Raw genomic sequence first — 14,187 nt, forward strand, 5'->3', positions numbered from 1 at the left:
GTGGTATGGCATGCAACAAAGCGGTAACCTATTAAAATAATCACTTAATCACATAATATGCTTCAAATTTCTTTCAATTCAATGCCATAAACTGCAAGCTTGGTAAATTTTAAACAAAACTTTGTAACCTGATGAACTGATAAAAACCTGTGCTCTCCTGTCTCACAAGAGATTCCTTGCAGCGAACCAATCAGAATGGACTTTCTGCTAGCTCTTGCTATTGTGCTGAAAAATGCATCATGCTTATGATGAATGGTATGTCCATGGGCATAAAGTCTGAGGCTGAGACTTAACCTTCAGCATTAAGCAAGTTTAAATCTTCTTGAAACACATTTTGATATAATTACATATTTTAATACAATTTATATTCATGTCATGATAAATTAAAATAACACACCACAGATTAAGCCTATTTTCTTGTTTCTTGTTTTGTAATTAAAAACACTAATACTTAATAATTTTTTAATTAATATATTCATTGTAATGATTTATAAATAGACTACTGGAAAAACCATATCTGTCGAGCACTTATCTGAATAGACTATTAGAGGAACTCATCCCACTGTGGTGTTTCTCTGAACCTCAGATTTCAGTGTCATAAACTTACCACTCTTAAAACACTCCATCTAACCATCTAGATATTCACAGACTTTCTGGGCAAAAAGAATAATACCTTGCATTTGTAGTACATATATCATAGAACGTTAGATTAGGATCCGGAGGACCGCAGTTCAAGACCAGCCATGAACTCAAGCTAACATGTGACATGACAGAATCATACAAGCGACACGAAATTATGTTATTGCTTCAGAAAATGTGCTCTTAATTTCGCTTCTGCATTTTAAAACACTGTTGGTTAAGTTTAGGTGTTGATTTGGTTAGGATGTCTTTTTAAAACGTCTCGTTTATATTTTAAAACACTATTGCTTAGGTTCAGGCTAAAGTTTTATGTTAGTCAGTAATCAGTAAAACATCCATCTAAAATTCACCTCTGATACGACACCATTTTACTTGCTTTTGGCGCCCCCCTCTGGACATTGCACTGGAAACCTGCAGCCAAACGTGTAATGCAGCATGTAAATTTTGAATTACAAAAATGTTGTCATGTAAATTTCATGAGACCAGGCTGGTATATACAGTAGCACTATGTTGAGAAGAGCCGCCAACTCGTGGACTCTCCGCTGTATTTTTAAATCCAACGTTTTGAACGTGACGTCTCCTCAGGCATTATGGGATATTAGAATGTCCAGTTGATCCACATTTTTAGAATCTCATCAGAAATAGTATGGTCACCCGAGTATTTCTGGCTTACTGCTAATACTGAGGATTCGTAAATACTCAGAGTCCGGCATACTGTTTTGATTAAGTTGGGAAGTATGGATATTCAGACACAGCTTGTGTTTTTCAACTAATCTTTTAAGTGAACCATTCACGTTCACTTCCATGAAAAAATCAAAACTGTTTTTAACGAATCAGTTGAAACAATGATTCACTCATTACACATCAAAGATGCTCATTCGTCGCTTCCCACTGGCGTAAAAAGTTGAAATGGTGACTGAAAAGACTCGAGTGTCCATAACTTAGTAGAACCCAAGGGGGCGTGCCCCGCAGGTTAAAAAACCGTGCATTAGACAAGAAAATGGGAATAGATAGTTATAGTGATTTTCTAAATGATAGTTCAAGGTGCACAGGATCACACACCACAATCATTGAGTTTAATACGACCCATACAAATATTAGCTACAACATGTGCATGTTAGACTGTCTCTCTTTAAACCTGGTGGAGCTGTTCACATGCATACTGGTTCATTGGACAGAGGAGGTTGATAAATTGTAGCCATGTGGGATGAGGCATCAAGGCAGAAAAAGTCCACAAGTAAATCAGTAAAATTTACATAAACTTCTGTCTATATTTTTATGTAATCATTTTGCAGGAAAACTAGACTAGTGAGAAGAGAGTAAGGGGCAGAAATACAAGCAGAGCAGGTCCTGCAGAGCTCTTCAAGTGGAGCTGAAAAACAATCTATATTGGCAGTGCACCATCCTGTTACTATGAAAATAGTGATTCAGCATATTCTCTCCCAGAGAGACAGAACCGGGGGAATGCGTGGAATTGGAAGGCATCAGAGTTGTGTTGACAATTAGTGAGAGTATTTGCCTCCCTTATCCAGATTGCAAGTTTTTCCAGGTGTGGAAAAGGAAAAGAGAGCGAGACAATCTACAGTTGTTTTCTATTTCTCTTTTCATGATCTTTCAATCATTTTTAAGTGTGCTATATTTGCACATGCCTGGTAAACATCCCCTCTCCCGTCAATTAAAATTTGTGGCAGTTAAAGCAATAAAACTGTTTTTAATGCCTCAATACAGATATAAGAGGGGCTAAGAGAGGCCAAACTTGCCCATTAAATGGATCTCATTAAGAAAGATTTAAAATCCATCTTAATTCTTAGTGTGACCAATATAACAGTTTTATTTCAGATGAGATTTTCTGGTACAATAGCTATTAATTTCTGAAAAACATATTCAGTATCAATGATTTGGTTTCTACCATCACCAATAAACAATGTAATATGGAAAAATGAATAATTGTGGAGAAAAAATACCATTGCAACATTAGAATTCTATAGTTAGCTCTATTGCTTTAGAACTAAAGAATAGGATGAAAAAATGATGAACCAATGCAAAATAGTGAAGATTTTTTTAATGGCACTCACTGAAGAGACATTGGGAGACTGTACATATTTTCTCAGCTCGGAGAAGATTTCCCTATAGAACGCAGCTCATCACTTCTGCTGCTGTAAAAGAACAGGTTACAGGTTTCATAGGCTGTTCATTGTTTAATTCAAATTCAGAATCAGTGCAGCTAAACAGAGAGCGTGTCAGGAATGACATGTACATGAACTACAATGACCATAATGCTGCATCATGGAAACAAAACAAAAATGTTACCAAATCATAAAGAAAAAAATAGGTTCCTTGTGATTTATATAACAATAATACAATGTTAAACTGATTTTTCCCAGTCACCTTGAGTCACGAGTTGACACAAGTGCAAACATTTAAACATTTTTTAAATTTAAAAACATAGTAACTGCAAACCTAATAAACACCTTGAAGTCTAATCAAAGAATCTTGACAAAAGGTCAATGTGCTATGCCCAATACAGGCTCGCTCTCTATCTATCTCTTTTGGGTAACCTTTAGAAGCAGAACGGCTGCGGTACGGGTGATGACAGGTAGACGATAATAGAGAAACACACAGTAATTGCAATCTTTGTAAAGGCAGATGAGATTCATCTGGGAAGAATGACCTTTAAATGTCCATTGAAACATAATCGCTTAATATTAGTCCACTGATGAAAATGCTCTAACAGGGATGCCGTCTGTGTGTGAAATGTCCATTTAGTCATTTTTATTATTCAGTTAATATTTTGTGTTTGTTTATTTTCACTATCAAATGTTACATCTATGGTCTGATGGCATCTAAAAATACAGCCTGAGCCCTGACTTCACTCACTGTATGACAAACACATCATAACTGATGCAAGAACTGCATGACGAACTGAATAACTGTTTCTCATTAAGAATTCATTTTACAATATAGAGAATATACATAGTGCATTATATATAATAGTATACCGTCTATAAAGTAGAGAGTGGAAAGACAAATACAGAGAGTGGGAACCATACAGACTGACAGACATGAAAAAAAAAAAAAAAAAAAAAAAAAATAGTTACACAATGAAGAAACAATTTTTCCATCAAATTCCAGTTTAAAACGCAAGCAGTTTATTATCAGTGAATCGTCTACTAACAGTGAAGTAAACAACATATTTATATATACTGTATGTGTGTGTGCATATATATTTGTGTGCCCGTATATACAGTATAATGTTACTAATTCTGTTGCAATATTACTCCTGTTGGCTCAGTGCAAGATTCATCTTGCCATATAAACTAGCGTTATAAACAGAAAGGGGAATATGATGGAAATATCATATTTCCTAATATGCGTAATATTTATTTATATATTTATCTTCTTCAATTAACCTCCCAAACACATTCAATAGAAGAGTAAAATACTTTTTTGCAACAATAAAATACAGTATATTAATGTAAACCAGACAGAAGATAAAAGGGACGTTATATACCTGCATGCACAAACTTTGCATCTTGTGATCTGATTTTATGAAAGGAAGGTTATACACCTATAACAAGCCAGGATTTAGTTCAACATGGTACTAGATTATGCCAAGTTGTGGCAGCTTCAAAGTACTGCTTAAAGGGTTAGTTCACCAAAAAATGAAAATTCTCTCATCATTTACTCACCCTCATGCCATCCCAGATGTGTATGACTTTCTGTCTTCTGCTGAACACAAATGAAGATTTTTAGAACAATATTTCAGCTCTGTTGGTCCATATGCAAGTGAATGGGTGCCAAAATTGTAAAGCTCCAAAATCCACATAAGGGCAACATAAACGTACTCCAGACGACTCTGGTGGTTAAATCAATGTCCATTCACATGCATATGGACCTGCAGAGCTGAGATATTCTTCTAAAAATCTTCATTTGTGTTCCACAGAAGAAAGACAAGTCGTACACATCTGGAATGCTAGGAGGGTGAGTAAATCATAAAATAATTTTCATTTTTGGGTGAACAATCCTTTTAACAATACAATTGTAAGGTTTTCTCCACTTCACACTTTAAATTTCAATGTAAAATTAAAAAAAAAAAAAAATGGATTCACTGGCTCTATGCTATGCTTACAGCTCAAAATATTTTTTTCATGTTTGCCAACATCAGTGGATATTCATTGCGATACAAGAGAGAAGCGATTCCTGATGAACATTGATCCCATTTAAAAAATATATATATTTTATACACTACCGTTCAAAAGTTTAGGGTCATTTATTTTTTTTATTTTTTTCACATTTTAGAATAATAGTAAAGTCATCAAACTACGGAATAATAGAAATGGAAATATGGGAATTATGTTGTGACTAAAAAAAATCCAAAATAAATCAAAATTGTGTTTTTTATATTTATATTTTAGTATCTTCAAAGTGGCCACACTTTGCCTAGAATTTGCAGACATGTACTCTTGACATGTTCTGAACCAACTTCTTGAGGTATCACCCTGGGATGCTTTTTAAACAGTATTGAAGGAGTTCCCATCTATATGATGGGCACTTATTAGCTGCTTTTCTTAATTATTTGGTCCAAGTCATCAATTTCAAAAACTTTTTTTTTTTTAAATAAAGTTTTGTAATTAAATAAATTCATATGCTGGCACAATTATATTTTTGTCTACAAAACTAATTTCAAACATATAAGCATATGCCTTCAGATCAAAAGGTTTTAAAGATCATGAGAAACATTTCAGGCATGTGACCCCAAACTTTTGAACGGTAGTGTATATGGCTACTATACAGTCATGGCCAAATGTTTGCGAGCATGTTGTTTTAAAATAATAGAAACACATTAAAAATCCTGCTTATAATCTTAGCATTTACATTTTTGTTGTGTATTTACCAAGATGCTTAAAAACTAGCCGTGCTTCCAGTCCCATGTTTTACTCATCTGCATGATGATACATTAGTAGGGATTGTCTTACATTACAAAGAAATCTGGGTAAATTGACAAAGGTAAAAAAAAAAAAAAAATGTTACAATAGAAAAAACACCCATTAATAACCGCCTAGAATGCCTCACATTTCCTCATATAAAAAAGCGGAAAGGCCAATCTTAACTGTCTCAAAGAAACAAAAACATCAAATCAGTGTCAGCAAGATATGAGACTGACATACCAGAATCTTAGGTTATTTGCATTGCACACTTTTGGCTATGACTGTAAAAACTGAAAAGAAACATAAGAACTGGCTCAGAAAAAAAAAAAAAAGAAAAAAAAAGAAGCAGGAATTGCACCTAAGCGTTCTATGTACATGACAATTATTTTTTTTTCAGTGAAAATAAAACAATAAAACTAAAATGGTAGAAATCTAAGTATTTCTGCAGGCATCCATATCGGAGACATTAGAGGCTGGAAACCCTTCTCTCATGGGTGAGGGATGATCTGAGCTCATATCTATATCCAGAGTGAGGGATTCTGGGGAAAAAAAGAATCACAGTATTACAAGTTTGAGCATGAAGATGTGCTGAAAATCAGCCCGCATTCAATGGGATAGTTCACCCAAAAATATCAATTTCTTTCTTCCATGGAACACAGAGGTGTCATATCTTTAAACTGTTAGCCTTATTCACCATTCACTTTAACGGCTTCCTTTTATTCTGTATAATGACAGTAAATAGTGACTGACGCATCTCCTTGGGTGTTCCATGGAAAAAAGAAAGTCATTCGGGTTTGGCGCAACATTTTTATGTTCTATCCCTTTAATGGTCATCATTGGTCACAAGACCCTAAGTGCCTGCTTGAGTGTGATTTTAAAATATGATTTTGCAAAAGAGAAACGATGTCTGCATATGCATATTGTGTTTATACAGCAAGTGCACAAGAAAGATTTAAAATCGGACTTTAAATTTGTATGTTTATATATGTGGGTGTGTCTCACCAAGAGGTCCAGGATTGGCCTCTGCTGCTTCATTATGCATGAGAGAGTCAAGTGTACGAGGGGACATTGGGAACAAATCACTTGTGTTGCCAGAGTTAGTCCTGCAAAAAAGGGACCATGCATTAGAAATATAATTGGAAAAAGCTCATCATCAAATTGACACTTCTTCAGAACATCTACAGTAGCACCAAATATCTGAGAGTTAATTCAACACATGTAACCATGGATTTACCATACATTTTTGATTGTCTAACACACAGACAAGCACATTCAAAAACATTCACATAAACATTACATTATAGGGAACATAAAGGTTAAGTGTATAGATAACTTTGTAATCAAATCAACGTTTTGAGCTCTATCAAAGTATCCCGACTAGCCTGACACAGCAACAATTGCTTAGCAAATGGCGTTGAGTTTGGAGTGGGACTATCTGTCTTTCTGGCCAATGACAGGCAGAGGGAATGTCCAAAAAACATGTTTGAAAAACCTCTGTGAAGTTGGCACCCCATATAATTAAATCATTACCAGATCTATACCATTAGTTTGTGCTGCGTTTGTGCTGGTTCAGTGTTTAAGATATTAGACATAATTATTTTTGGCTGTGTGACGTCACTTTCCACCCCATGTGGTCCAAATCACTCCAAACCGGTGCCGTTCGTTTGTACTCGATTTTGTGCCATTAAAAGAAACATCATAACATATTCCTTTCTTTGTATTTAACAAGTATTTAAACCCCATGTCAATCACTCTCACCGGCCTTCATCGTTTGTGCTCGCTTCTGGTTTGTGCCGTGTTTGGTATCGTTGAAGCATTAATTTTTGGGGAAAGATTTAATCTTTCACCACATCAAACTCAAACACATCTCTCTTTCTCTGTCAGGAAATATCAGATTTGGTCTGATATTTAAACCAGGGATGAAAACTACTCGCCTTTCAGCTAAAGTCATTTTTCTGAAGCTAATTTGACCAAATTGTTTGAACAAAAAACTTGAAACTCTATTATCCTCGATTTATCTACAGCAATAGCAAAACCTAGCAAGATACAATACAATAGTAAATGTTGGTAAATAAAATTAATATCAAGAATTTAATATAAAATAAATATAGCCTACACAACCAGTCCAAAGGACACTAAATTGGTTTCTCATAATCTTAAAACCTTTTGATCAAATGTTTGGGATTATTTCTGTACTCCAAAATAAATTGTGCCTAAATATAGATGTCTATACAAACCTTTTATTTATTTGCTTTATTTAAATAAAAGTAGCCAACAAGTGTCCAGCATATGAAATCATTCAGTACTGTTTAAAAAGCATCCCAGGATGCACCTGAAGTTGAACAGAGTGTGCAGAGCTCTAACAGACAAAAGGCTACACTGAAGAAGTTAAAATAGAAGATGTTTCTGATTTAATTTGTTTTGGTCACTGCATAATTTCCATACTTTTGTGTTACTTGATGATGTTATATTCTAAAATCTAAAATGTGCAGTAACATAATAAATAATAGTTAAGTGTGATCAAACCTTAGTCTTACACTGATGGGGCCATTCACATTGAGCACGTTTTTGTGTCCGTCCGCGCTGTTTTATAATTGATTTCAGTGTAAACGTGCGCTCTCTTTGATGGCTTGTTCGCGTTTTTATACGCCATATCAAGTTAAAAAGAACCTAAACTGTTAAACGACTCGAGTCGAGATACCTACATTTTGCTATTTTGTGGCGTTACGTGTAATTTTAGTGCAACAACAACACATTCCAGCATGTGAACAGCACTTAACATGTTCTCAAACATTGTGCTGAAATTTCAAACAAATATTTCAATATTAGATAACATATTGGCCTATGCAATTACACAAACACCATCAACGCAAGTTGCACCAGCTTCTAGCATAATTACAACGAATAAAAGCAACTTCAGAGCAGAATATGGTTTTTTACTTGCGAAAAAACTTATAATAATTAACTTATATAAACATTATGTACAGCTTTGTTCAGCAATGTGACTTACAGCCTATAAACAAATCATAATTTGCAGCACAAACATTAAATTATTTTTTTTTTGCATTTGGAGTTCGATGTGGTGAAAGATTAAATCTCTGCCAAAAATGTATGCTTCAACGATACCAAACACGGCACAAACCAGAAGCGAGCACAAACGATGAAGACAGATGAGAGTGATTGACATGGGGTTTAAATACTTGTTAAATGATGTTTCTTTTAACGGCACAAATAGAGCACAAACGAGCGGCACCGGTTTGGAGCGATTTGGACTACATGGTGTGGAAAGTGAGGTCATACAGTCAAAAAAAAAAAAAAAAAAAGAGAACCAGCACAAACGTTAATTTTTGCAGCACAAATCGGCGCAAACGCAGCACAAACTAATGGTACAGATTTGGTAATATTTTAATTATATTGGGTGCCAAATTCACAGAGGTGTTTGAAAACTCACTATTTTTGCAATTCAGTTTGGTGTTACTAAAGGCACAATTGACGTTTAAGCATTTCTTTTAAACAGTCAGTTTGTAATCTAATATGCAAACCATTCGTTTTGACAGGCTGTTAAGTCTTCTTGTGCCCAAACAGCATGCAATTGTTCATTCTACACATCTTCTGATGAAACAAATTGCTGGACAAATGCATTAGTTTGCAGTCTTAAATTGGTGTTTGTAAAGGTTCCATTACATACCCATACTGACCCAGCCAGTTACTTTGAAGGGGTTAGCCCTACTTTGGGCAATGATTTACCAGACGCTTCTTATGACAGTACTAAATGTAAATTGTTTGCTGAACCTGAAGTCTCAGTCAAGCCTACAGTAGCTTTGTTTGTTTATGAGAATCAACATTAAAAGTAGGCAGAGAACAACTGGCAAATGTGCAGAAGTCTGATTCCTCCCTGCAGCGGCAGTGGAAAAGGAGAGATTTTCAGATACTGCTGACTTTCGTGATGGATTCTTTGCTGGTAAGTGGGCACAGTGTGTTGATGTGAGCTAGGATACAATTTTAAAATTTTTGTATCTTCTGATTCACAAATTCTAACAGCTTACTTATTATCACTCTTTAAAGACATCTACTGAAAGAGTAATTAAGACCTATAACTGCATCCTTACAAATTTTTTCACTGGGTCTGAAAACTGCTCTCTCTGATTATTGTAATATCATGCACATAAGGTTGCTGGCAAATCAAATCAGGTCATCCTTTAACCAGGTCTGGCTTTGGAATTATGGATTTGGTGGGACCACTGTCAAAGACTGGTCATCAATACTATGATGTGTGCATTTACTTATCACAAGGCTATGCACTGAAATGTCTAGAAGCATAAGCAACAGTAAAAGCACTTGCTTTTGTGCTATTTCTCGCTTGCCCAAAGTAATTCAACAACAAAAGGGTAAAATCTCACAAATGAGTTGGCTGTAACCATCTTGAGGTCCAGAACACCTAGAAACTATTTCTTTAGACTCTTGTTGGGCACTGACTACTGTAAGTAGTACTAAGTAGTTGTTTTCCTCCCTGGAATACCAAATGCTACCTTTCAATGTCTCAAGTAAAAGCTGGATTATTTTGTAATTTATTCAAACACATGGAAAGAATATCTTTAACATACTTTACTCGGTCACCTTTTGGATGGTTATTTAAAGGGATAGCTCACCCAAAAATGAAAATTCTCTCAGTATTTACTCACCCTCATGATATCCCAGGTGTGTATGACTTTATTTCCTTACTAGAACACATTTGAAGAAAATCAGAAAAATATCTTAGCTCAGTAGGTCCTTAAAATGCAAGCGGATGGTGATCCGATTTTTGAAGCTCCAAAAATCACAGACAGTCAGCATAAACATCATCCATACGACACCAGCTGTTAAATTAATGTCTTCTAAAGCGACACGATCATTTTTGGAGTGGAATAGATAAATATTTAAGTACTTTTTTAACTCTAAATCATGCTTCCATCAGGAGCGGTATGCGTGTGTGACGTAAATTGCAAGAACTAATGCACTTGAGTCACAGCCGGAAGAGCAGCGCTGTTTACAAGTGAGAAGGAGGAATGCTGTACAGTAGCTTGGTTGGTTTTGGTTTAGATCTGTATTTATCTGTTTCTTTACTCACAATGGTGTGTTTGTGTGCTTATCCTGGATTTCCCAACCGAGCGGAGAACATGAGATTACGTCTGTATCATGGCAACGCAATTACGTCACATGAGAGACCGCTTGAACTCCACCCTTTTGTGAAGCTTACCGAAAGCGATGATTTAGAGTTAAAAATAACTTAAATATCGTTCTTTATTTCGCACCATTAATTTAACAGGTCGTATGGATGGCATTTATGCTGACTGTCTGTGATTTTTGGAGCTTCAAAAATTGAATCACCACCCATTTGCATTTTAAGGACCTACTGAGCTATGATCATTTTCAAAAATTTTTTTTAAATGTTTTCTGGTGAAGAAAGTAAGTCATACACACCTGGAATATCATGAGGGTGAGTAAATAATTATTTGGAAAATGCAAGACAAGTCCGTTCAGTGGTTGTCAAAGAGTCAGCTACTGTTGCATTCCCGAACTTAACAAAATGTCAGTTTTATAATTTACTAGCAGTGACTGGGTATTTCCAGAGATTTTGTAATTACTGTGTTGATATTGAATTCATTTAAATTTATTTGTATAGCACTGTGCACAATACATATTGTTCAAAAGCAGATTTCATCAGTTCCTCCGATTTGTTTGTATGATTTCCTAAATGTTTGGATGTATTTAACTGCAGACTGTAATTCTTGTGACTTTGTGCCACTGTTTAAGGTACACTTAAATGCTGTCAGGGCAGGGATAGTAGCCATCATTTATTTAATTAATTTTTCAGAATACATTTAAAACTCAAAGCACATCTATAGTTTGCTTCCAAAAGTGTTTTTTACAGATCATAATCCCTTAGTGTTGGTTAATGTGATGGCCTCTAATAGTCCTGAAATGAACTCTGGATCCTGAACAGCATAATGCACATAGCATATGATTTGTGTAAAAAATAATGACATTTAAGGGACATAATTTGTGTATCTATGGTGTTTAGTTTTCTTCTCTCTCCCATTTCTCTTCACATCCAGGTTGATCAATGCCCTAATTAATCCTCACCTCCTAGTGTAGCTAGGAGATAGTTCTACATAAATACAGACGGCTGCCATTTCTAAAGGGGCCTCCATCACTTCAATCAACATCCACACTGCTCCTATTGTCATTAAAACTACTGTACCATTGTTTCCATTGTTACTATGACTGTTGTTGATATTGCTTGTTTGGTGATATGATTACTGTTGGCAATAGCCACCTTTTACATCTATTTATACAAATAAACAACTGTTATATAATCCTTAATTTGAAATATTTGTTATTTTCTTAGATACATTTTGTATTGTGTTAGGGAAGCTGGGTAGATGTTCATTCTTTTCTTTTGAGTCTGTATATCATATATATATATTATTTTTTATTTACCAGATGTATTATTTTCACAAAGTTTTCTTAATAGAAAGTTTGTTTTTCTTGTTATTTTAGGCCCAACTCTCCCCTTTCATGCTTCAACGTTTTCTGGAAATGAAATAAATCTTTTTAAGAATAATCTAGGGTGAAAAAGCGGTCTTGGTCTTTTATGCTGCATGCTTACCCCACAAAGGGCCTTAACAAGGGTCACATACAGTATGTGACAAATGGATATTGTTTAACAATGAGATGGACCAAACCATTTAAATACCACATAAAACTCAAGACAACACCCTTTTCTATGGAAAATGAGAGAAAAACAGAAGACAAGAAAAATAAATGGAAAAAGTGAGAGAATGTGAAGGTTTTGGTCAAAGCGTGTGAAAATGTTTTAGATACTGATGCAGGAAATTTCACTTGAGTTCAGAAATCAATAAACAAAGGAGTTGGTCAGACATGGAAACAAAATCCAAATCGACAGGAAATCCATCCAACATTTAAATTCACGTCAGAAATGACAGTAGACTTTGGAAATGTAGTTGTTGCACATTTTAGTGAGGATAAAAGAAATTATTACAGGAAAAACTAGTTCACAAAACTTCAGACCAACAGAAAGGTGTCCAAAAGAACCAATGTGAGAATTCTGAAACAGCTACTGAACATTTTAAAGATTCTCTCATTTATTTTGTTATGAATGGATGAAGTGAGTTAAGGTTTGAACAGAATCCTTGGTCATGATCTAGAGGTGTTAAAAGGGATATTCTATGTTAGCAGACATCGACAGGTGTGAACTGAACCACAAATATTCACTTGCAGAAGGAATTCATTCTCGTACACACACACACTCATAAGCTCCCTAGTGCCTACCCAGGGAAGCCGTTCCCAAGCAGCTCACTGTCCGGGAAGTCCATGAAGACGGAAGGACACCTATGAAGAGAGGTCAGTTTATAGCCTGCCTAACACACACATACTGTACACATGCAGGCACATGCTCATATACAGTACATGGCCTCCAACCCCTCTACAAACAGAAAGTATTTGTAATTCTTATGAGTCAAGAATGTTTGAGTTTGAAGCAGCTTTTATTCCAATTTTAAGTCTGTTTATGTAGCCAAACGTTACCTAAAATACAGTGGGGTTTTTGCAGTTTGATGTGTTACAGTTTACCATGTTTATAGTCATAGGATTACAATGGACAACTGACTACCTCATCAGATTATGTTATGCAAGCAGTTCAAGAAAAAAGACTCACTAAAATATATATTAAGCACACTCAGCATTGTAAAAGGTGTATTCCCATTAGCCAACGTGAAACTCCATTCATCTGATTTCCGTAATGTGATGTATTTCCAAGTGAAACAGGATGAGAAAAAAAAAAAGTTTGGCGGAACTTGAATTTCTCCTTCAGCAATTAATTGCATTGAGAAAAGTCCCTCTATAGGGATTTTCACACTACACTAAATCTTGGAATAATGTTATTTTTCACCCCAGGTTAACCTTGGATTAAGCAATGAGTCACACTTGTAATTTTGAAAAGAAACGAAATGTTGTTGCCACATACAGTGTATACAGTGTGAAACATGGAACAATACAACCCAGGCTTACGTTTGTCCAGGGTTACGACCCTGGGTTAACAAGTACAAGTGTGAAAAGCTAATTGTAGCAGAGGGGTTGAAAAATAAGACAGCTAGATATCAGTCGTTTCAAAGTCTAATTCATAATAAGATCAGGAACATGTATTAAGAAATTAAATAGGGTAATTTTGATTACACTGATTTTTATGTTTGATTTTCTAACTGTCTGCAATAAACGTTAAGATCAGAAATCACATGTCCACAAAGAGTTTACACAATAGTTTCCCACAAGCTATGTGTGCTTTTACAGCTAAATGACAAATGTACCACTGAACTTTCTTTAAACAGCTCTGGTGTGCTACACTGTAAAAAAGAAAGAAAAAAAAGAAAAGACAAATATGCTCTTGGTTTCTATCTCTCTGTCTTCCTGTGTAAGACTGTGGCTAAAATGGATGATGGGAATGCTCCTTGGAGGTTTCAGTAGAAGTTACATCCCTGATCCATGGTGAACACAGAACTGAGAGGAGTGTTTTGCATTTGCTCCTGTCTGAAGAGTCACCAAAGAGTTCCCAGTTAACAGG

General features: G+C 35.3%; 1 protein-coding gene across 8 annotated transcripts in view; it reads right to left on the reverse strand.

Annotated features, from left to right (window-relative positions):
• Nucleotides 1–2,686: 2,686 nt before the first annotated feature.
• stat3 (signal transducer and activator of transcription 3 (acute-phase response factor)) overlaps nucleotides 2,687–14,187 on the reverse strand; it is a 54,060-nt gene continuing 42,559 nt past the window's right edge. For 4 of the 8 annotated variants that reach the window (XM_051714644.1, XM_051714646.1, XM_051714647.1 and 1 more), the window contains 3 exons: nucleotides 12,900–12,959; nucleotides 6,570–6,670; nucleotides 2,687–6,106 (listed from right to left, as the gene is read on the reverse strand). In XM_051714644.1, the coding sequence (XP_051570604.1) occupies nucleotides 6,000–6,106; nucleotides 6,570–6,670; nucleotides 12,900–12,959 (268 nt within the window). In that variant the 3' untranslated portion in view covers nucleotides 2,687–5,999. Of the gene's footprint in view, nucleotides 6,107–6,569; nucleotides 6,671–12,566; nucleotides 14,154–14,187 lie in introns of those variants that run through there. The other 4 variants (XM_051714648.1, XR_007898998.1, XM_051714650.1 and 1 more) reach the window with 4 other exon arrangements.

Source organism: Myxocyprinus asiaticus, chromosome 13, assembly GCF_019703515.2.
Source record: "Myxocyprinus asiaticus isolate MX2 ecotype Aquarium Trade chromosome 13, UBuf_Myxa_2, whole genome shotgun sequence".
Lineage (NCBI taxonomy): Eukaryota > Metazoa > Chordata > Actinopteri > Cypriniformes > Catostomidae > Myxocyprinus > Myxocyprinus asiaticus.